Source organism: Gavialis gangeticus, unplaced genomic scaffold (genome assembly GCF_001723915.1).
Source record: "Gavialis gangeticus isolate Ggan-Ray unplaced genomic scaffold, GavGan_comp1, whole genome shotgun sequence".
In the NCBI taxonomy this organism is placed as follows: Eukaryota; Metazoa; Chordata; order Crocodylia; family Gavialidae; genus Gavialis; species Gavialis gangeticus.
Window position 1 is genome coordinate 49,204,810 of NW_017728994.1, and position 22,922 is coordinate 49,227,731.

A 22,922-nucleotide genomic window follows, 5' to 3' on the forward strand; every position below is an offset into this window, starting at 1 on the left:
GAACCATGACTATTTGTTTCCCAGAGCTGACGGCAGCTCTGAACACCCAAATCCCGTCCCCTCTCTCTCCCGCCTGGACAAGTTGCGCCAGTAAGACTGCACTGCACCTTGCCCATCTCGTCTAAGGGCCCGGGTCAACACAGGTGTGGATTACGTGCTCTGAGCTCCTGCAGTGGGACAGTCTTGCCCCAAGACCATCCCCATGAATGCAGAGCTGGGAAACACCCTTCTTCCAAGGACCCAGGTAGACAAAGTGCTGGCTGGGGTGATGTCGTTGGGGCTAGTCCCGCTTGCAGCAGGGGACTGGACTAGATGTGACCCCCTGAGGTCTCTTCCCACCCAACTTTTCTATTGTTCTGTGATTTCCAGCCAGCTCGCAGCTGGAAAACCGGTGTCCAGGTGGAGACGCAGAGCCACGGAGAGGTGACGAAGCCGCCCCAGGCATTTCATGGCAGAGCCCCAGCCCCTAGGCTCCTGGCTCTGCACCACGGTGCCTCGAGAACAGGAATGGGGGTCCCCTGTGCACGGGAAGCACGCTCCTGCTGCTCCCCCGCGGCCTGCCGGGAAGGCTCGTAGCCTCCACCCAGCAGCAGGGAAGGGCGGCTCCTCCTTCCCCTTTAACAGCCGGCTGCACGTGGGGGAGGCACCTTGGCTGCTACGGAAGGAGGCGGCGCCGCGCCAGTCCCCGGGGAGGCAGTGTTGGAGATGTCTCGGAGCCGGGGGAAGGGTGAGTGCCGCGGCCGGCCTCTGCCGCTGCTGAGCCGCTCTGCGCGGCCGCGGGGAGAGCAGGAAGCGCGTTGCATTGTGCTGTGTGGCCTGGCCCGGCCTTGCATGTATTGCATTGCATGGCATGGCGCATATATTGAATAGTATATATTGCATGCTATGCATAGTATATTTTGCATGGCATGGCATGGTGCATATATTGCATGGCATAGATTGTATGGCATTGCATAGGTAGGCCCCTTCTGACCCAAGAAATCTATGGTATATATGAGATTGCATGGCATTGCACTGTCTCAGCATCTCTACTGAGTGGTGGCTGCAGCCCCTCTCCTCCCCCCACTTGGAGGGTTGCATTGCAGCATGAGTCCACTGTCTGTCTATCTTCCCCGGTGCAGGCGATGCCCTGCCCTCTGCAGGGCAGGTCTTCCTTCTCCCCTGTGCAACCCCGTCTCTGTAGAGCTGCAGACCCATCCCCTTGCCCCGGATCTGTGGTTGCATCTGTCCGGATGTGGGTGCCCCTTTCCCAGGGCAGTGCGTTTGGGTCTGTGCCCCAGAAGGGCCCTGTGCCGTGGTGTGTCTGAAGCCTGGGGTTGTGTTGCCCCTGCTGGCAGGGCCGTGTTAGCCTCTGGCCCTGCCCTGGTTTGCAAGGAGGTGGCCCCTGGGGCAGGCAGGGGACCCCTGTCTCCATGCAGGCTGTACCCTGGCACTCAGCTGCTTCTGCAGGGCTTTGCCGTCTTAATAGAGCCCTTGTTCCCCTGGCACCTGCTCCCTAAGGAATGGGCTAATTAAGAGGGCAAGAGAGGCTCTCACAAGCCCTGTTACCCTACGACACCAAGTCCTCTGAGATCAGCTTTTGCTCCCAGGTTCTAGTAAACACGCAGAGGCAGACCAGGTTCGTTGGGTAGATGCGATATCTTTTATGAGACCAGCTAAATAGTTGGAAAATTTGTTCTTTGCAAGCTTTTGGGCGCAGATACCCTTCTTCAGGCATAGGGAGAGTCTGCTGGGGTGTTGTATTCTCCTGGGTGGAACAGAAGCCAATATTGCCTCTCCCTCTGCCACAGAAAGGTGCTTGTGCCCAAAAGCTTGCAGAGAACAATTTTTCCAACTATTCAAGTGGTCTAATAAAAGATATCACACTTACCCAAAGAACTTTTCTGCCTAAGTCCTTAGGCCAACGTGGCTACAACCAGCACCCCTTGTTATACACATGTGCCATTTCCCACCCTTGGCCCATGTGCAGGTTTCTTTTTATCCCTGTTAGGGGAAAGCATAAGAGCTTTTCAGATGAAGGTGTGTGAGCCTCGAATAACCAGAGCAGCGTTGTTGTCTTCCAGGAAGTGCCGCTCCAGGCCCCGTCCCAGAAGGACTGATCCGTCTCTACAGCATGCGCTTCTGTCCCTTTGCAGAGCGAACCCGTCTCGTCCTGAAAGCCAAAGGCATTAAGTAAGACCGGGTGCATTATCCTAAGGGTCCTCGTGTGTCCTTGACACAAGCGGTGGAGACTGATGCCAGTTCTGGTGTGGTTTCTAGGGTTTTTTTTATATTCTTTTAAATTGCTTTAGTCGCAGTGTTCTTGATTGTCTACCAAGCTTAAACCTTGGGCCAGCCATGGGTGACTATTCAAATGGGCACAACCTTCAATTCCAAGAAACTTTCAAAAATTAGTCAAAATATTCCGGAGGGCTGACCTTCCTTTCCAGCTGATCTTTTTGTCCTCACCTGTTATTGCAAAGGTTTCTCTCTTTGTTTAAATGATTATTTTGTCTTCTGCTCACGTGTGAGTTTCATCCTAACAAGAGCCATTAGTTAAATTGACTGTTGAAGACCAGATGAGTGAACTGAAAACTCAAAGCTAACACCTCTTTTTTTTTTTTTCTTTCTTTCTACATGTGCAATTAATGTGACTCAGTAAACTAATTTGTGATTGGTAAACAAATCCAGGTGCAGTGTCTACACATGCGTTTAATTGTGCTAATTTACTCTGCCATAGGATGGTACTTGGTTCTAACAGGACTATCTGACAGCAGAATAAATTAGTCTACTCTGGCCTAATAGCAGCGCACATGTAGATTGTGATGCTTTACTGCAGAGCAAATTGGTCTACTGTGCAGTAAAGCGCACACAGATGTGCTCACTTACGCTAATCATGGGTGTTAGTACCTTTTTTTTCCATAGGAAATGTACAGGCACAATTTGTTTCTTTTTCTGAAATAGTTTTATAAGCAGTAATCCTAACAAGACTCCTTCTTGAGATAAGGTAATTCTGATTTACAAAGGGCAAAGTAATATGACAAAGTTCACAACTAGAAAATAGTTTTTATCTCAGGCTTGGAAGGAACTTCTAGGGCCACGCAGTCCAGACCTTATAATCTACCTCTGTTTACCAGGTCTGCAGCTCCATCTAGATCTATATTGGATTTTGGATCCCCATAAATACAGTAAATATTTGACCATTCATGTTTTTCTGACTCCAAGATCGGAACTGTCCTGACCAACCAAAAGCATTAAAACTCCAGATCATTCCATCTACTTACTTTTCTGTATCAGGAAAATAATTAAAATAGCTTGCTTTCAGTTGGCCACTCCTGAATTAGTTTTTTTTGAAGGTGTTGGTTGGTTTTTCAGTAAGGAGAAATGACTTATCAGGTGATCAAGAGTCCAGCTAGCTCTAGGGAATTTTCTGACTGAGCAGAAAATTTACATATTTTAAATACTGGATTTTTACTCCAGTCAAATTGCCCTTTTTTCCTGGGCTGCAGGTTTGGAAAAAGAATAGGGAATTGCTTGCCCTCCTGATGGGTCAGACTAAAATTCTGTTGCAGGTTCAGACTATGGCTTATACTTTCTCACCTCTACAAGCTTCCTTTGATTTGCGTGAATTTTCTTCCACCTGGATTTAAGTGCTCTTAAAGTGGCTGCCTCTTTCCTGCAACCAAAAGGCTATTGGCATGTCCAGAAAGCCTTGTTAAAAAAACCAGTCCTATAGCTTGGACAGCCAGCCTGCCTTCCCCTGCATTTGCAGTATAGCAGGTTTGCCTCTGGCTACAACAAGCAGCTTCAGTGAACAGGTGGGGCATGGGGCTTGGCTGGTCAGTACTATACTGTCATCGTTTTTGGAAGGGATCTGTGTGGTGGTAATAATAGTTTCATAGTGCTTGGGGCCTGAAGGGACCTAAACAGATCATTAGGTCCAACCTCCTGCCCTAGGCAGGAACGGGTGCTGCAGTCGTATCACCCCAGCCAAATATCTGTCCAGCCTCTTCTTGAAGACTGCCAAGGTAGGAGAGAGAGGGTTGTTTTTAAGAAGCAAAACTGTCCCCTTGCTCGCCTTCCTCCTGCCCTTGGTATTTCTAGTGTGGTAGGTGTCAGATTTGGCAGTGCTCTATAAAGAAGCTCCATTAGACTATCGGGACGTCTGAAAAGACAAGGGCTGACCGTGAAATGGGTGCATTTTCCTTGCTTTCTTTCCATCCCCTAGGTACCATTGGTTGGTTTGGGGCAGGGAGCTGCCCCCTCTACCATTACAGAAGCAATGGTTTATTTTTGGGTGTTTTTTGTCTTGAACTCTTCAGCCATGAAATAATAAACATCAATTTGAAGAACAAACCTGATTGGTTCTTTGAGAAAAATCCATTTGGGTTGGTACCTGTCCTGGAGACCAGCAAGGGTCAGCTGATCTATGAGTCTCCAATCACATGCGACTATTTGGATGAAGCCTACCCGGGAAAAAAGCTCTTGCCTGAAGACCCATATGAGCGAGCATATCAAAAGATGCTCTTGGAGCACTTCTCCAAGGTACTGTGATGTGAGACGGGTGGTGCACCCTGCTTGAGTACAGCCTTGGGCACGTTTGCAGCACTGCAGACACGACTCTGACATTCTTGAAATGGCTCCTGTCCTCGGTAGAGGCCTCTTGTAAAGATGTGGGATGATGGTGCCACCTGTTTGCTAAGTCAAATGCTGCTTAGCTCTTTGCAACCTTGATAGCTCTTGAAAGACAGAATAAGGGATTCATGGCCTCTACTGAGCTAGCTAAAACCTACGTGACTCAGTGCACAATGGGAAAACAATGGCAAAATGTTTAAGAAGGTCACTGGCTTTCTGCCTAAGACTGGTACCTGACTGAATTTGCAATACTGCTGCTTTCAGAGCCTTCATTCTGAAACAATAATTCAGTTTAGGACTAACTTACTTGCCTTTCTGTAGTATGTAGGAGCTATTTTTAATGGATAGCTCCATAAATACCAATGTATTTTAAATGATATACAAATGGAGAACAAAAGACTCCATGCCTCAAAGCTTTTAAGTCTAAGACCAGAGACTATAGATACAGGCAAGGCGTACTTTACACGTGTGCCCAGCTGAGCAGTTGTTACTGTGCAGTCGTTTAGTACTTGCTAAACCAAATACTTTAGCTCGTACTGAATGACTGCATTAGTGTGCAGTCCCGGCAGCACACGGGTCATTTCTGACCCTACTGCGCAGTAGCGTTGATGTCACAGTTCATGCCCGCTGACACTACGCTGCCGTAGCAATGAGCTATGTTGCCGTAACTCATTGCTACGGCGACGTAGCATCTCATGTAGAGACATCTGGAGAGAAGTACGTTGCAATGCTGCTGGTCAGCATGAAAGGCAGTGGTCTTGGCACTCGCAAGGATGTGATGGAGGCTGGCTTCGTTGTTTGATCTGAGGTCGAAGTTGACTTATAAACAGCAAATAAGAGATGACTGGTAGCATGATCACAGGCAGGCTTCGAGAGTGAAGATGGGTAGCTTGTGCTATTTGGAAGGTGGGGGGGACTCAGTGGAAGGCGGGGTTTTTAAAGCAAAATAATATGATCAAAGCAACAAGCTAAGAATGAGATTTGCTGCAGCCTTTTGATGGGAAAAAGATTACACTGGGCAAAGCCAGAGAAAAGGAGGCTATAGGATTTGAGATGTGAGCTAGGAAAGGCCAGGTCCCGGGAAAATGGTGCTGGAGCCAAAAAGAAATGTTAAAATGCTAAATAAACCTGTGTGTAATAACTCTCCTCAGACTTTCTTAACATTAGAGCATACTTGGACTAAACCTAGGAAAAGAAGTTTTTAAAGTACATTGGAATTTCAAATGTGGCTCTTTCCCCCCATAAAGAGTATGACAGAACTTGCATTTCACCATTGTTATTGCTGGTTGTTTTCTGGCATGCGTTTGACCTAACCAATGGAAAGAAGAGTGAGTTTCCTTCCTCTGTTTCTCCAGCACTGTTGCAATCCTGCAACTTTCTGTTTTGGTTATTATGGAGAATTTATTCTAGTCTCTTCTGAAATGTTGTTGTTATTTTAAATATTAAGCTTTGTATATGGTTTGGGGTTTTTTTTTTTTTTTCCCTTGCCTTTAACAACCTAGATTCTAGATGCTGGTATTGCTGTAATGAGAATATTTAAAATCTCTTCCACGAGAAGGTCAGTCCTTGGTAATGGGGTATTCTCTGCTTTGTTCAGCTTACACCTCTGGCCTACAAACATTTCATGGCCATTCAAAATGGGGAGGACAGCACTGCCCTGAAAGCTGAGTTCGGTGAGAAGCTTGGCAAGTTTGAAGAGGTAAGAAATGGAGCTCTGGTATTGAACAAAAACTGACCTGTGGCAAACATGTGTCCCCCTTCTCTATGCAGACACTGGGATGATGGTTTATCTTAGACTTTTTTTTTTAAATGTTTCATCCTTCAGCTCACTAAGGTCTACCTTGAGGTTTTCTGTAGCCCCTTCGTAGCATAGCTTCTGAACAGTGCAGGCAAATCAGATCTGAATGATGGTCCTTTTATGGACTTAAAGGATTTTGCTCTTTGGTCTTCAAGTTCCAGGTAATACTGCTGCTGTTCTAGATGTATACAGTCTATTCTTCCAGGACTAAAAAAAATGGTATTGCATCTTGTTTTAAAAACAGTTGGACTCTCTGCTGCCTGAACATCCGTGGATATATTAGCGTGTCCATCTGCCTGGGGTGCCTTCCTGCTCTTGTGTTGCTGTAGCCCTCCTGATTACATTACCAGTGCTGGAATCCCCCACCCACTGCTTGGTCTCTCTCAGTACCTTGCAACCTCCATCCTTATACCTGGTGGTTTTGGCTTTTTTCCTCCCTGCTTATTCCTGGCAACACAATCCCTCCAGTGCAAAATAACCATGCTTTGTTAAACTAGTGTAACTCTATCACCTTCATGGAAGCTCAACCAAGTTAACAGATGACTTTGGATCAGTGGCAGACAATCAAATCCGGTGTTACTACAAGTAGTGCCCCCCCCCGGGTCCACCTAAGACCCAACACTTTTATGACTAAAGAGTGACCTTTGTATTGGAGATGTGCTGCTCCAGTGCTTCCTTGTCTTGTGTTAATGTCTGGCACAGCATCTAAGGCTGCCTATACACGTACTCGGGCGTGGGGGGGCTTATAATTAGAGCGGTTCCCAGAGAGCCGCTCTGAAACGCCTCACTGTCACGTGTATTAAGTCCCTGCAGGTTTAAAAATGGCTGCGGAACATTTTGGTTAAACCTCATTTGATGAGGTTTAGATAAAGCACCCCAGCGGCCATATTTAAACCCATAGGGGCTTATACACGTAGCAGTTAGAATGTGGAGCATTCTCATTGGAATATGAACTCGCACGTGTATAGGTGGCCTATAAATGCCTGTGTTCATGTCAGACTTCTGCTCTTTGGTCAGGGTTCATGGTTTCCTGTCACTATTTATTACTTGTATTTCCATAGTGTTTGGTCATGGACCAGCACTGGGTCTGATCGGTCTGTGTCCTGTAAGCAGAGCCTTCTAGGGAAGATGTAGAATCTCCTTGGTGGAAGGCTGTCAAGAAGAGGCTGGATGGCACCTGCCCGGCATGGTTTGAAGCAGTGAATCCTGCTTCTGTGCAGAGTTGGACTAGGTGATCTGCAGGGTCCCTTTCAAACATGTGATTCTAGACATAAAGCAGGCAAAAAAATTACTTCTTAAAAATCTGATTTGGAATGGGAAGAGGGGACTGGGTTGCTAGTAACAAAACCAAATACCAAGCAAGGAACTGCATCTCCCCGGTGCTGCTCCTCTGTAAAAACCCATTGAGATTTCCAGACTCCAGCAGCCTGGTACCTGGCTGATTGCCTTACCTCCAGGCAATTACTTCAGTATGGATGACACTTGAATATACTTATCTCCTGATACCTTTTGTCTGCTGTTTCTTGTCTGATGTGTTGAAGCATCCAGCAATGAGAGGTCAGCTTTAGCATATCTGATTGGGTATTGCTGATGGGGGACAAGTCTAGGTCCTGTGAGCAGCAGCTATTTCCTAGGAGACATCTTGCAAAACAAATGCCTGGGGCAGAGGGAATTAAAGGCATCTTACAGCTACACAGGGTTTTGAGATGCCAGTGTTTTCCAGGGTCTGGGCTGACAGGTGTGGGAGAGCTCCTTTCACTCCTGCAAGGGCTGAGAGCCCAGCCTGAGAGTGAAGGACACAGCTTGATGAATTCCCTTCAGCCTGCTCTTCCAAGGGCTGCTTGCCAGAAGAGCCCTGAGAGGGCTGAAATGCTCTTGTTCTACTTGCTGGGAACCGAAAGAGGGAGCCATGTGCACGTTTTTTGTGGAAGTCTCTTTGCATCTGGCTTGCTTTTTTTTTTTTCCTCTTTTGGACACCTGGTAACTGAAGCAACTCATGAGCTGCTTTCTGATTGATAGTTTTAATAGGCAGTTGGCGGAAGGGAGTCGACTGCGCAAGGTTGAACGAGGGGGGTTGCTTTTGTTGTTTTTTAATTTCTGTGCAAAATTAGACGACAGCCTCCCCCAACCCCAAAATAAAAAGGCAAAATATAAAAGAGCCCCTCAGTGCCTGGCATTGGATTTTCCTCCTTTCAGAATATGGGCTGGGGGGACCCCAGTTCTGATGCACGTCCCCTCTTTCTTTGTATTCACTCATTGCAGTAAATGAACGTGAATGTTTGTATGCAAGACAGGAGTACGTGGGAGTAGAAGATCTTGCTGGAGCTACCTCCAGATCCTTCATGAGAAGGGCAGGGGCCTTCCAAACACTTCTCAGCTTCTCCACCCCATGGGAGATTTTAGGACTGTTGCTTTTTACAGTGGCAGCAGGACATGGATGCCCCAGTCTGTTCCTGTTGCACTTTGCTCAGCAGCATATACTGGGTGCAGGCAGGTCTGTCCCAGGGTGTACGTGTCCTGCTGGTTTGCACCCCCTCGTCTGCCTGGCTGGCCCCAACAGCCAAGTTCTTGCCTCTGAATATTCAGTCTGGTACGCTTCGGGTCAAGTAGAACTGCATTCCTGAAAGGGATGCAATAAAAACATCTTGCTGACAACTTGATATCCTAGTTTAACCAACCTTATAGGCATTGTCGTCATTTGGACGATAACAGTAATCAGCAAAAGACATATCGTGACTCTTAGATTGCAGTTACAAGTCTTAAAGATATTGTTAAATCTCAGCTCCGCCAGTTGGATTCTTTTGTCTCCGTAGCCTGTGCATAATTGCTATGGCAACACTGGTACTTGAGCCCAGTTGGCAATGAACAAGAGGGGTTAAATTAATGTTAGAACATGTTTAGTGACTTATTCCCTCAGTCCATTTTAATCTGGGGGAAAAGGGCACTGTCTCTGTGTTTGGCACGTTGTCTATTCCCTTCCCCACGCTTGCTTCCCATGGCGGCACGTTTGTCTCATGCAGGGCTTTTCTATGCAGTTCCATTTTTAATGGCAAACATTGCTTTACCTCCTTTGCAGATTCTAGCAAATCGCCAGTCTGTCTTCTTTGGTGGGGACTCGGTATCTATGTTTGACTACCTGATCTGGCCTTGGTTTGAACGTCTGGAAGCTTTCCAGCTGTATGAGTAAGTGCTTGGATGTTTTATGGACCTTTACATATTTTCAAGTATGTTACAGCTTCCAATTACACTAAGTTATCCCAGCCAGGAATATTCCTCTGCTTCGCAACTGAGAATGTAATTTCCCCTGTCCAAATGGCAGAATGATGGGTTGTATTTAGGTATTGCTGGATAAAGTGTGAAAAGAAGCTTAGTCTTTGGAAAATGGATTTCCAGGGGCAAGATGACAGCTAGTAGGGACGAGAGCTTTTTCTTTCAATTGGAAAATGCTGATTGTTTCCACACGCAGCTTGTTGCTGTTATACACATCTATTTAGACAAAGCTGGAATTTGGGGTCCGAACAAATGGGCCTTTTTCCCCCTCTGCTGATACTCGTGCTGGAGTAGCTGTTGTCAGGGGATCCTGGCACTCGCTTCAGTTCCCTGCTCTGATTCAAATTGGGAAAACGAGTCCCTTTTAAATTGACTTCCCACATCCCAGATAGGCAGCCCAACCGCCTGGTTGGTCAGGGGTAAGTGGGCAAGCACACCTGGTTTGTTTTTTTAGCTTTGAAGAGTCTTGGTGGGGTTGTCTGTTGTTGCAGGACAAGGAAAAAGAAGAAAGATGAAAGAAACATGGTTTTTTCCATCCCACCAATTTTGTGTGGTTTCAAGGGAATTTTCATATTTTCCACCCAGCTTATTTCCATCTTATTTTCCATCCAGCTCGTTAAGACCCCCTTTTTTTAGGTCGGGAACTATCCTCAGTAAATAAAACCTGCTTATCCTGGGTACTTTTGTATGGCTCTCATTTACCCTAGTTTTGGGGTGAGTAGTCTTGGCTGTCATCCTTGCAACACCCCAGCGAGCTAGGGCAGCACTTCAGTCTCCATCATGCATGTAGTTTAGTGTTTGTTACCACTGCTGTATTTGTGCATGGCCCTCCTTTCCCACTGCCCCCCATGAAAATGGGTAGCTTCTGGATAACTCCACACTTGCATTCCCCTTGGAGTGGCAAATTAACCAGAGCTTACTGTGTTCTCAAGGGGGAAGGCAGAGTGTAATCAAGCTGCTGTAAAATGCTAGATCACTGGCACAAGGAGTACCGACTTGTTCCTTTAGATTAGCACTTAAGCACTCCAATCAAGAAGACTTGATTGCTTTGGAGATGTCCTTATCTTCTGCTCTTTGGTCTCAAAATCTATTTCCTGCACCTGTCTTAAACTTAACCTTGTGTGGAGGGGAGTGGGGAGAAAGCAAAACAAACAGAACCTCGTTACATATTCAGCTTCCTTGATATCCTCCCAGTTTCCCCTGTATTTTAATTGCTTTTCCTCTTCCTATAGCTGTCTAGGCCACACCCCAAAGCTCAAGTGCTGGATGGATGCCATGAAGCAGGACCCTGCAGTCAAGGCTACAATGACTGACTTCCAAACATTCAAAGGCTATCTGCAGCTGTATGTCAAGAATAGCCCTGAAGCATGTGACTATGGGCTCTGAGGTTCAAATGGGCACCTCCCATTCAGAAATCCATCCCTGCTCTCCTGGTGTGCCTCATTGTGTAGTTTTGTGTGCATCTTTCTTGAGGGGGATTAATCTGTTCTGGAAAAGGATGAGTGGACTTCTGTGAACTCCCCCCCTTCCTGTCAGGCGGAGGTTGTGCTGGCTTCAGGCAGAAGTTGGAAAGTCACCAGCCCTTGAGCACATCCTTCAAAGAAACGTGCTGATGTAACCCTCTGTGCTCTCTGTCTTCCTTCTTTGTACGGATAGGGATGTGTATTTGCTTTCTCTGTCACTTGGTTTAAAGTGAGTGATTCTGATGCTGTAACAATAAAAGGAGAAATCTTTCTTTAAAAATAGCAACTCTCTTCAATTTATGCAGCAGTGAGCCAGATGTAGAACTGGATGGAAATTAGATCAAGGCCTTCCGTACTTGTTTCTCAAGCCTTTCAGTCCTGACCAAGGCAGTAGGATAATATTGATACTGAATCATTCCCCTAGTAGAGTGTGAGGTGCTCTTTGACATGGCCAACCCTGAGTCAAGATGAAGCTGTCTAGTTTTGAAACGCTCCCCTCCCAATGAGACTAGAAGTACCAAACCTAATGTCCATCGCATCCTGAATGGCTTGAGTTCGTGAACATGTTTTCCTACCCCCAAAGTGCTCATGGAGGAGAGAATACTGCAGCAGCTTCTAAGCTGGGCCAAGTCTTGGGAAGTATGACAAAGAAAATGACCGTAACCTTCATTTTATGCTGGTTCCATTTTTTTAGACCTTTAACCTCGACAGGCCTAAATCCTATACCAGTCAAAAGTAACTTGGTCACAGGCCTAGCTGTGCCTGGGACCTGATTGACCTGTGCTGCACTAGAACTCAAAGTTTCAAGCTCATGCATTGAAACATAGGTGCAGTCTAGTGAAATGAGCAGCCATCATTTTGCCCATGGGACTTTGTTCTGCCTTCATATAGGAAGGGGAGTCATAAATGTGAGCTGGACCTCCCAGGTGGCTATTCAACTGGAAGCAGATTCACAGCTGTTTCTAACTGTAGTCAGGGAGTGATGATAGCGGCACGTCTTTTGTACTTTTCCCACCGTTCCCTCCTCCTCAAATACTATCCTTCTTCTATAGCTGAGAATAGAGTGGTATCTTCTGATACCTCTACCACCCCCTCTATTCAAGAAAGAAGGATCCAAATGGAGTGAGTACAAAGAAGAGTTATTAGGTTGATTATGGGCAATGAGGAGTCAGTCCTACAAAATGAGCCTAAGGGCTTGCATACACTGTTACAGAGGCATACTTAGCTAGCCTAATCCACTCATACCTTACTTGGCAACTTTCACTAAATCTATCCATACTATAACGTTTGTCTTTAAAATAGAGTCCAACTAGGAATTGGTCTGTAGGCTTCTTTGTCTCTCATGGCATACCTGGCTCTAATTATGAGCTGTAAAAGCAGGAATTGAGGTGCAGAAGCCTGGAAATCCTCAGCAGGAAGTTACAGGATCGATGCTTCCCAACGTCTTGTGTTTGTAGCATGCAGCACTCATGTACCCCACAGGAAGGGGAAGCTGGGAGATTTAGTCTCAGAGCTGCTTGGACCGCATGGCTGCCAGGGCTTGAGTTTACAGATTTTCAGTGTCAACGACCAGTGCCTTTGGGTTTGAGAGAGGCCTAAAGTCAGCCACAAGTAGCATGTAAACAAGACTAAATAAATTTGTGTTCTTATAGGCTTAGGGAAATGAAAGCAGAAGGGGGATATGATTACTTTATAGAAATGTATCAGGGTAGGGGGTGAATACCAGGGAAGGAAAAATACTGTTTCAGCCGAAGGGTAAGTTTGGCACAAGAACAAAGCTAACTGGTCGAGTGTATTTGGGCTGGTAATTGAAAAAAGGTCTGTAACTCTGAGTCGAGATACAGCCGTCTAGGCTCTGGAAGACCCTAGTAAGGGAAGCAAAACTCTTAGCTGGAGTTGAGCTGGAACTTGATCTACATATGAAGGAGACTATAAGATGATGGTGCCTATGCTGGCATGGGACTGGACTCAGTTACCCAGGAACTAAATTGTCAGACAGCCCTCACCTTCTTCAGCATATTGGAGCCAAACACTGCCAAAACTTGGGGAGTCTTGCGTCTGGATTACCAGAGAAATTGGATCGGTGAACCCCTTGGTGCTGTTCAGCAATTTAGCTAGTAGTCGGTCTCTGCGGTACAATGCCGTCCTCATTGTGTTGGGGGAGTGGAACGGTACTGATTTCCCAAACTCAGTGGCTGCCTGCTTAGCAAAGCTTTGGTGCTTTTCAGGCATGGGTAACTGGGCAAAACCTTGGAGTGAAGCTCTAGCCCAAGGCTTCAGAGATACTTGGCTGCATTACTGGATGACCTGGCTTGGATGGGACTAGTGTCTATGGTGGCCCAAGTTCCAATTCAGCATCATTTTCACTATCCTCTCTCTGGGGCCTTGTATTCCACTGACACCCCAAAATGGGTTTTTTTGGTATCTATAATATGCTTTATAAATACAATGTCTGCTTTCCCTGTGAGGAACTTAACTGTCTCCATTTTGCAGATGGATGAAGCTGAAGCACATGGAAATGATATGGCCTGTACTCCAAAGCCCCTGCGGAGTTGAAGGGGGTAGAAGCACAATTCTGGTGCCTGAGTCCCTGTCTAGTGCTGCTGCAGATAAGTAGGTAGAAAATCGGTGGTTTCCCTTTGTTGGCCAATTCACAAACTGATGCAAAGCACAGTCGGTGTCGGTTGTTAGTCTAAAGGGCTCACAGCAAGCAAAATTAACAGCAGATTTCTTCTTGAGGTGTGGGGGAAGAGGGAAGATTGTAACTGCAGGGAGATGATAATGCACTGCCTTCCTAACTGCAGCCTCTGGCACATGATAACACCCTTTTCCTGCCCACTCGGATGGCGTTGGTAAAATGTGTGCGTCTTCCGTTTGAAGGATCAACGTTGCCAATGCTCCTTGGAAGAAAAGCCAAACTCAACCCTTACCTAGTTTTGTGGAATAAATGTGTGGTGGGATAAAGCCAAAGCAAGCAGTGTATTCATGTGTTGAGACTGTGCTGGAGGTCCAGAAGTGAGACCAGCTGCATGAGATGTATAGGACAGTTTCTATGGCTACCGCCACAATTGGGTGAGCTGTCAGGATGTCAAGGTGAATCACTGTTTTCCACTGTTTCTGGAAGAAGTGATTTTTTTCTTCCCCCCCCACCCTAACACATTCTGCCCTGGCTTACAGCAATGCTGTACCTTTCTGGGCCAAAGCTAGAGGTAGTGTAAGCAGAAGTGTAAGTTATAACTTGGTCGTGAGCTGATCACCTTCACCATCCGCTGTAAAGCTAGCAAGTCAGTCAGCAATACAGAAGTCCTCAATTTCAGGAAAGCTGACTTTGACAAGCTCAGGAGGCTTGTTGGTGAGGCCCCAAGGGGCCACGACCTCAGGGGAGGGGAGCTCAGGAAGAGGGGTTGCTCCTTAAAGGAGCGATCCTCAATGCACAAGCTAAGGCTATTCCATCTCGGAGGAAAGGCAGCAAGAGGGCACAGCAGCCCCCTTGGATCAGCAAGGAACTAGCAGACCTCCTGCGTCTAAAAGAAAGATCTACAAAGGATGGAGGACTGGATCCACCTCCAAGGAGGAATACTCTGCTCTGGTCCAGACCTGCAGGGAGCAAACCAGAATAACCAAGGCTGCAACTGAACTCCAACTGGCTACTAGGATCAAGGATAATAAAAAGTCCTGTTTCAGATATGTGGGGAGCCAGAGGAAAAGCGACGGCAACATCGGACCCCTGCTAAACCAGATGGGACACCTGACAGCCGATGCCCAGGAAAAAGCCAACCTACTACGTGGGTATTTTGGTTCGGTCTTTCACCAGTCCCACGGGATGCCTCTGCCCACCATGACAGGGAGGCCTGAGTGAGGGAGATCCCCTGCCCCCCATCAATGCTGACCTTGTGAAGGAACACCTTGAGAGGCTGGACACCTTGAAGTCAGCTGGCCCTGACAACCTACACCCCAGGGTGCTCAAGGAGCTGGCGAGCATCATAGCCCAGCCCCTGGCACGGATCTTCGAGAGCTCCTGGTGCTCTGGTGAAGTGCCCGAGGACTGGAAGAAGGCCAATGTGGCGCCTATCTTCAAGGAAGGGAGGAAAGTGGATCCAGCTACCTATAGGCCCATCAGCCTGACTTCTGTCCTGGGGAAGATCTTAGAAAAGTTTATTAAAGAGGCCATCCTTAATGGACTAGCTGATGCCAGCATCCTGAGGGATAGCCAGCACGGGTTTGTCACGGATAGGTCTTGCTTGAACGATCTCACTTCCTTCTACAACCAGGTGACCTATCACCTGGACAAGGGAGAGGAGATTGATGTTATATATCTTGACTTTAAAAAAGCCTTCGATCTCGTATCTCATGATCACCTCTTAGCAAAACTGGTTAACTGTGGCCTCAACCTCACCATGATCCGCTCGCTGGGGAATTGGCTCTGTGGTCAGACCCGGAGGGTGGTGGTTGACAGAAGTCACTCATGGTGTCCTGTGACCAGTGGGGTCCCTCAAGGCTCTGTCCTAGGGCCTACACTGTTTAACATCTTCATTAATGATGTGGACATTGGAGTCAGAAGTGGACTGGCCAAGTTTGCTGATGACACCAAACTCTAGGGCAAAGCATCCACACCTGAGGACAGGAGAGTGATCCAGGCTGGTCTGGACAGGCTCAGCAAATGGGCGGACGAGAACCTGATGGTGTTTAACAGTGAAAAATGCAAGGTTCTCCACCTTGGGAGGAAAAACCTGCAGCATGTCTATAGGCTCAGCAGTGCTATGCTGGCTAGTACTATGGAAGAAAGAGACTTGGGGGTCATGACTGACCACAAGATGAACATGAGCCTGCAATGCGATGCTGTGGCTAGTAAAGTGACCAAAACGCTGGCTTGCATCCATAGATGCTTCTCAAGCAAATCCCAGGACGTCATTCTCCCCTTGTCCTCAGGCTTGGTGAGGCCGCAGCTGGAGTACTGCGTCCAGTTTTGGGCTCCACAATTCAAAAAGGATATGGAGAAGCTTGAGAGAGTCCAGAGAAGAGCCACGCGCGGGATCAGAGGTCAGGAAAACAGCCCTTATGATGACAGGCTGAGAGCCATGGGGCTCTTTAGCCTAGAAAAGCGCAGGCTTGGGTGATCTGGTGGCCACCTATAAGTTTATCGGGGTGACCATCAGGATCTGAGGGAACGTTTGTTCACCAGAGCGTCCCATGGGATGACGAGGTCGAATGGTCATAAACTCCTGCAAGACCATTTCAGGCTGGACAGAAGGAAGAATTTCTTTACTGTCTGAGCCCCCAAGGTCTGGAATAGACTGCCGCCGGAGGTGGTTCAAGCATCTACTTTGAACGCCTTTAAGGGAAAATTGGATGCTTATCTTGCTGGGATCCTATGACCCCAGCTGACTTCCTGCCCCTGGCTGGACTCGATCTTCCGAGGTCCCTTCCAGCCCCAATGTCTATGAAATCTATGAAGTGTATGTGCTATGCAGTGGAATTGGTAGAAGTGGCTAACAGGAGTCCCCTGGATTAGCAATTTATATAGCACATCTACAGTTTGCATCCCCTTTGCACCTGGTAGTGCTACAGTTGTGCGCACTACTAGAGCCATTGGATGGGCTGGCTTATGCTATTGGCAACTTGATCTAAATCAGAAAGTGCATAGTCTTTTGGAAAGACTGAGAGATCTCTTTAAGTATTACCAGAGACCCCTGTTTTCTCTTCGTACCCAGGGCAGTTTCTTTCTGCTTATGCAGAGCTTCTCAAAACCTGAACATAATTTGGAAACCCAACTTTTTCCAATGAAGTGTGATATCCAAGACGTTAATGGCTGAGCTTAATGCAGCAGCCACTCTGGGAACAGACTGCACCCATCATTCTGTCTCCAACCTCAACAAGTGCCTTGCTGCCAAACGTGGATCTCTTAGCAGGCTGCTTGTCTTAACTTGCTACTCCACTTCTCAAGCAGCCGCTTTTTTTATCCCTGCTGCATGAGCAACTTTCATCTTAAGTTGCCCCTGTAATAGGCTGAACTTCCGAGAGGCTCTGGTTAGGCTTTAGTATAACCTCAGGGATACTTTATCCTAGCGAAGAAAGACTTTTTGTATTGGAGACCCTGACTGCTTGAGCCATGCAAAAGTAGGCAAATCCCTAATGAAACGTACTGAAGGGAAAATGGTGGCTGTCTAACAGAGTCCAGAAACACTTCACACTGGAGTTTTAGAACGGGAAGTTTCAAATAGCCTTTTTAATATAAAGAGAAATTAGCCAGAAGCTTGTTGCACAGGTGGAGTTTGGGCAGCTTGCACACTGGGGTTAGCCTTCCCACAAAATGAGACGTGATGATGTTTTTCATAAACCTCTGTGTTCAGGATCCCTGCTACATATCTCTCTGGAGGGACTGTATTTTTAATAGCAAATTGCTCCAGGCTATATTGGGCCCTTGTTTCAGTGCTGATTCAGAAGGGAGCATGACCGGGCCAAATTATCCCTCCGCTTCTTGTTGCTCTGATCTATTTTTTGGGGGAACAGAGTTTGAATCTAGACTATCCCTGCTTAGGTGTGTGAGAAGTGTTGGGTAAGCTTGTGGGTTTTGACTATGTCGGGTCTCTTTTTGTTTTGTTTTTTAAACAGGTAAATGGGACTGCTTCGCTTAGGGGAGCAATCTGGAAAGCTAAAGGAGGTAAGAAGCACTCTTCTCCATGTGCAGTATGGAAAGTACAGTTCTGTTTTGGAAAGTGTTTGTAAAAATGGTGAACATATTACATTGTGGCTGAAGGATCCTCATGTCCAAGTGCAGCTCGTGCCAACTCACGCCCCACTGATGACAAAGACCCTACACTGGAACATAAATATTTGGTAAGTCCAAAGAGGATCCATCCCCTCCTAGGGCTGCCTGAGCTGCAGCGATGGACTGGGTGCTCAGTCTGCCATGAGATCCCTGCAGGACTGTGGAGAACTACTGCCTGCACAAAGGAGACTCCACGAGGACAAAGGGACTTACTGGTGTGGATCTGACCGGAGCGGGGGGACTGATTCTAGCTGTACTAAAGTATGCAGCTATAGCTACATACGCAGAGGAGCCAGGTGGAGCACATGCAAAGTCTTACAAAGGTTTAAAAGAAAATAGATACTGGTGTATGCTATCTGGCTGTACACAAGTGGTGAGTCATATTTGGAGTCTGATGTGACTTGTATCCTCTGTTTTGCCAACATGCAGGTCCATTTGGGAACCTGGCCTGGTGGCAAACTTCCAGGAAGTATTCAAGTGCAGAAAAGGTATTTTCATTGAATTCAATTAACAATGTAATAATGTTTGAATATTTGGCCTTGTGGGCAGCCTTTAGGTTGCCTCAGACTTGTTCAGATAGGTTGGAAGTGGTCTGTGCTTCCACGAGTGTGGTGAGCTCCCTTCGTTCTCCCAGATGAGAAACGGTAAGAGATGCTGCATCAGGAGAGACCATATCAGTGGGTTAAAAGCTCCAGCATTCAGAAATGTAAGTGGCCACATCCAGACCTCAAGAGTTATGATGCTCAGTTCTTTGAACAGATAGATATTCACATACGTTCCCTGCTTTTTTTTTTTCTGTTTGCCTGACTCCATGATGTACTGTTATAAATATGCTACTTCAACCAAAAAAGAAAATTCTGACCTGTAACTTATTATTAAGTATCAGCCACTCCTCTAAACCCACAGGCAGATGGCTAGGGTCCTGGGTCCTGAGCCCATTATGGTAGGAATGCTGGTCTTACATAAGAGACTGGCTGAATATTAGTGGCCGTAGAGAAAGGTAATTGTGACCTTCAAGAAAAGGAGGAGGAAAAAGGCACAAACTAAGCCTCCTTCTCATTCTTGATGGAGACAGAAAGATTTAGGGTTAGGCAAAAAGGAAGAGGATAGTCTGTGTACAGCATGATAAGAGATGCACTAGGACAGGGCAGGGACTTCAAGAAAGAAAAATAGCACAAGGCTGTGTTCTGCCCTCGGTTACCAGTACTTCCCTACAAGTCCACTGAAGTCTTTGGAGCTGTGCTGGTGTAACAGCGCAGAATTTGACCTGCTGAGTTGAGTGCCAGATGAGTGTTTTATTTCAAGGCCCACTGCAAGGATGCAAAATGTGAGGCTGGGGAAGACGCTGGGGTGATAAAATCAGGGATATGGCCCTGCCCTGTGCCTAGACTCGGATCCGGAGAAGGCCGGTACCTTCCTACGGCAAAACCCTGTTGTTCCAAATCATCTAGTAAAATCCTTTGAAAGGGACTTAGAGAGACAGGTACCTTGAGACCAAGCAGAATGGGATATTGGGGTCAGGGCTTCTCTCCAAAAAGGGGCTACCGAAGCATTTGGACAAACTCTAGACAAATACCTAGCTGGACTGGTCATGGTTTTGTGGCTGTGGAGGGTCAGTTAAAACCCCATGAGGGGAAAAGGCCTGTCCTGCTTAGTGCACAAAGTTTGTAGCAGTCTCCTTTTTGGAGCTGTTAGGTGGTAGGAGGAAGATGTTGCCTGTCCCTCTAATCAGATGTGCACAGGTTGGTGTGAACGATGTGTCTAGGGCAGTGATTCTCCATCAGGATACTAAGGCATGCTGGGGTGCTACAGGATCTTTACAGGATTATTAGCATGGTTAGGTGTGCAAACACCTATACACAATTCGCCCGATGAACCTAGATCCCAAGTCAGAATTCAGTGTCAAAACCACTCTGACCTGTTGTGGTCTTTCTGAGTTATTTGCAACAGAAGAATTGCTCTCTTATTTTTTCATAGTGAAAAAACAAGTGACAGCTAAAAGCTGGCAATTTCCACCAGGTGCCTTGAGTGTAAAAAGGTTTACAAGCACTAGTTCAGAGGCATAAGGAGTATTTTAATGGCTGGTCCTATGTTCCCACCCTCACTATGGTGGGTCCCTGTAATGTTCCACCTACGCTGCCAAAGCTATGTCTATGGCTCAGCACCTGCACCGCACCACCTTTTCTTTTTGTTTGCTGTCCCTCTCCATTACAAGCAAAGTAGTGAAATAATTCAGGCTGGCTGGGCCTTGGCTCACTTTTTCTACAATCCCAGGGTACCTAAAACTGATGTAATTTTGCAAGGCCTCCTCGGTGTTGGTATATAGTGATATTATTGTTTTTTTTCCCCATTGCTATCAATGTGCAGCAGCAAGAGGGTGCTACAAATAAGTGGGTTGGCAGCTAGTGCTGGCTTTGCTTGAATGGCTTATTAATGTCATGCAATTATGTAGCATTTTCCTACTCACAACATATTTACTAACCTTTTATAAAGGAGACCTTTAACTTGCCAGTGAGATGCAGCCCCAGCTGGGGTGGAAAGCAGGAGCTGCCTAATGGTAGACAGCAACACTACAACACTTTGGGACAGAAAATGAAAACATACCCTATATGCATGCACCTCGCATAGTGATCTCTTGCATTCTTCATAGTCGTCTTATGTATTCAGAAATAATAGGTATAGTTTGCTGCAAGCAGATCCTAGAACATAGTGTCATAAAGTCCAGTAGCTCCCATTTTTACTTTTTATCTGAGTGAGGCTGCAGAAGAAAGTCATTCCAGCACGGAAAATAAGGAGCAATCAAAGGAGAGAGGATCACTCTGCTGAACAGGGGGAAGGCAGAACTTCCCGGAGTCTGTGAATATCAAAATGGGAGTTTGTATGGGTCATCTTTGCACTGTTCATAGCCAAGGAAGGAAAGTAGGTTGATAGTTATAGTGGGAAAAAAGAGCCACTACCCCCAAAAAACCACATCTAGTTGTCTCCAGGGAAGAGCTGATGATTAGGTACTGATGTGTAAAACTGTCCAGATTGCAGCTCCCTACATATGAGAGCCCATAATTGATACCCAAGTGCTTTCTTCCACAGCCTATGTAAAACCCTCACCCTAAATTTGTCCCACCAGAAAAGAGCTTCAATATGCTGTATTCCTGAAATTAAACAAATGGAAGTACTATGATGAGGCCCTTTCTTATCACATAGTGCTTTTGGTTGCATCCTTGTCTATTTAGGCTTTAAACTCCTGGGGGAAAGAGGCTGTCTCTTCTTGCCCACACTAGCTAAACTAGTCAGATTATGCAGCTGCTGCTAGCTGTGGGAAGACAAATCTGATTACACAGTACATGCCGGCTAAACCACAAGACTAGATGATTGCTGCACAAGAAGGAATGCACTTATGTAGCTTGGCTGGGCCGTGCTGGTGTGTCAGTCCTGACTGTAAGAGTTTCACTTCCATCTCTCTCAATATGTCACTGGGTTGATTCTTTGGAAGGCAAGATCAGGATCAATTTGTAGATCAGCTGTGCATGCCATTTGAAGTCCTACATCTCCCTAGCCTGGGCACGCGCGAGCATTATGATGTTGCATCAGTGTGACATGCTGTCGTAACTTGTTTGTGGCCCTGAAGGTGAGTTACAATGTCACACACACGCCACAACAGCCTTTTTCCTACGAGATCACAGGCAAGTATGGTGGTTACCTGTGCAACACTGCCCCAGAAAGGTATGGGAACAATGCCAAGGCTGCCCTGCCCAGTGACTGAGTTGCAGAAAGTTTTTGCAAGCTACCCAACAGGACTTAATTGTTTTAGGCCTGGACTATTTTACTGTTAAAAAAGGAAAGCAGTTGGGAAGGAGTTGAGACACAAGCCTGAATTGTTAGAAGTGACCAAACAATCTTGCAAACTGCTGCAAAGATGCACATTAATTCACCACATTTATGTTTTGAACCTCAGGCTTATGATGACTCTAGATGTGGCTCGGGCAGTAGTTTGTTTGGATACCACTGCTTGATCTGCGTACAGGCAGGCTATTCAAACAGAGGTAGGTACTAAGGCATTTATCTGCGTATTTGAGTGCCAAAATACCTTGATGCACTCGCTCAGTCAGACACGCTGCAGCAACTGATTTAGCAACTGTCTGCTAAAGAGATTATCTTGTGGGTAGAGATTTGGCAGCTGGGCAAGAATGGAAGTAGAAGGACTCTATTCCAGGAAAGTGTGGGTCTGTAAGCACGTGAATGGATACCGGGAGCTCTCCCAACACAGGACTTCAGCAAACTAAGAAGTGCTTCAGACTAAGAACTACAGGACAGTGAACCTGAAAGTTCATGAAAATGAAAATCCTTGTGTTTAAACTGCCCTTACTGCCAGCGTGCGTTTTGCATGCGCGCAAATTTGCAACATTGAAAATGCACTTCTGGGGTATTTCAGATGTTGCTATGTCATTGGTATTCACCGGTAAAGCAACTATGCACAGTCAGTGATAAATCATGAATGCAAGATGTGGGAAAGGTATGGAGAATGCTGGGCTTGTACTGATCAGGTGTGCACCTCACAACAGCTTTTCCTCATGGTATTATCTTATGGTATTACATGGGATTATGGGTCTCAGGAAGTGCTTTGGAGAAATTGGGACCTGGAAGTGTAGCTGTTAATTGGAGCGTAGGAATTGCCATGCTTAGGTTCCTTTAGGTCACTATCCTGCCTCTAGTATAGGCCACTAATAGTTGTTTCTAAGGAAAAACTCCTTGCTCTTAGGGAAAGTTTCTTTCTCAGATGCTGGTACATATCCCCACCAGCTTGATGTATTTTTTTTTTTCATAAAGCATGCCAAAGTCTCCTGGCATGGAGAGGTTAACCTTTTTAATTTAAGGTTTATTTCTATATATGAAATAGTTAAAATTGGGGCAGCTGTAATTCCAAGTTACATGGTCATAGGCAACCCCCTTCTCCCCAACCGTATTCATATGAACCCAACAGTATCTCTGAGTGTCAACACTCATTTCTGCA

General features: G+C 46.4%; 1 protein-coding gene across 1 annotated transcript; it reads left to right on the plus strand.

Annotated features, from left to right (window-relative positions):
- Nucleotides 1–703: 703 nt before the first annotated feature.
- On the plus strand, nucleotides 704–11,427 carry LOC109287596 (glutathione S-transferase omega-1-like). The gene is made up of 6 exons (XM_019502774.1): nucleotides 704–727; nucleotides 2,064–2,172; nucleotides 4,302–4,524; nucleotides 6,212–6,313; nucleotides 9,489–9,595; nucleotides 10,915–11,427. Exons 1-6 carry the CDS (start codon nucleotides 706–708, stop codon nucleotides 11,066–11,068), a joined length of 717 nt encoding a protein of 238 aa, XP_019358319.1. The 5' UTR covers nucleotides 704–705; the 3' UTR covers nucleotides 11,069–11,427.
- The last annotated feature ends 11,495 nt before the right edge of the window (nucleotides 11,428–22,922 follow it).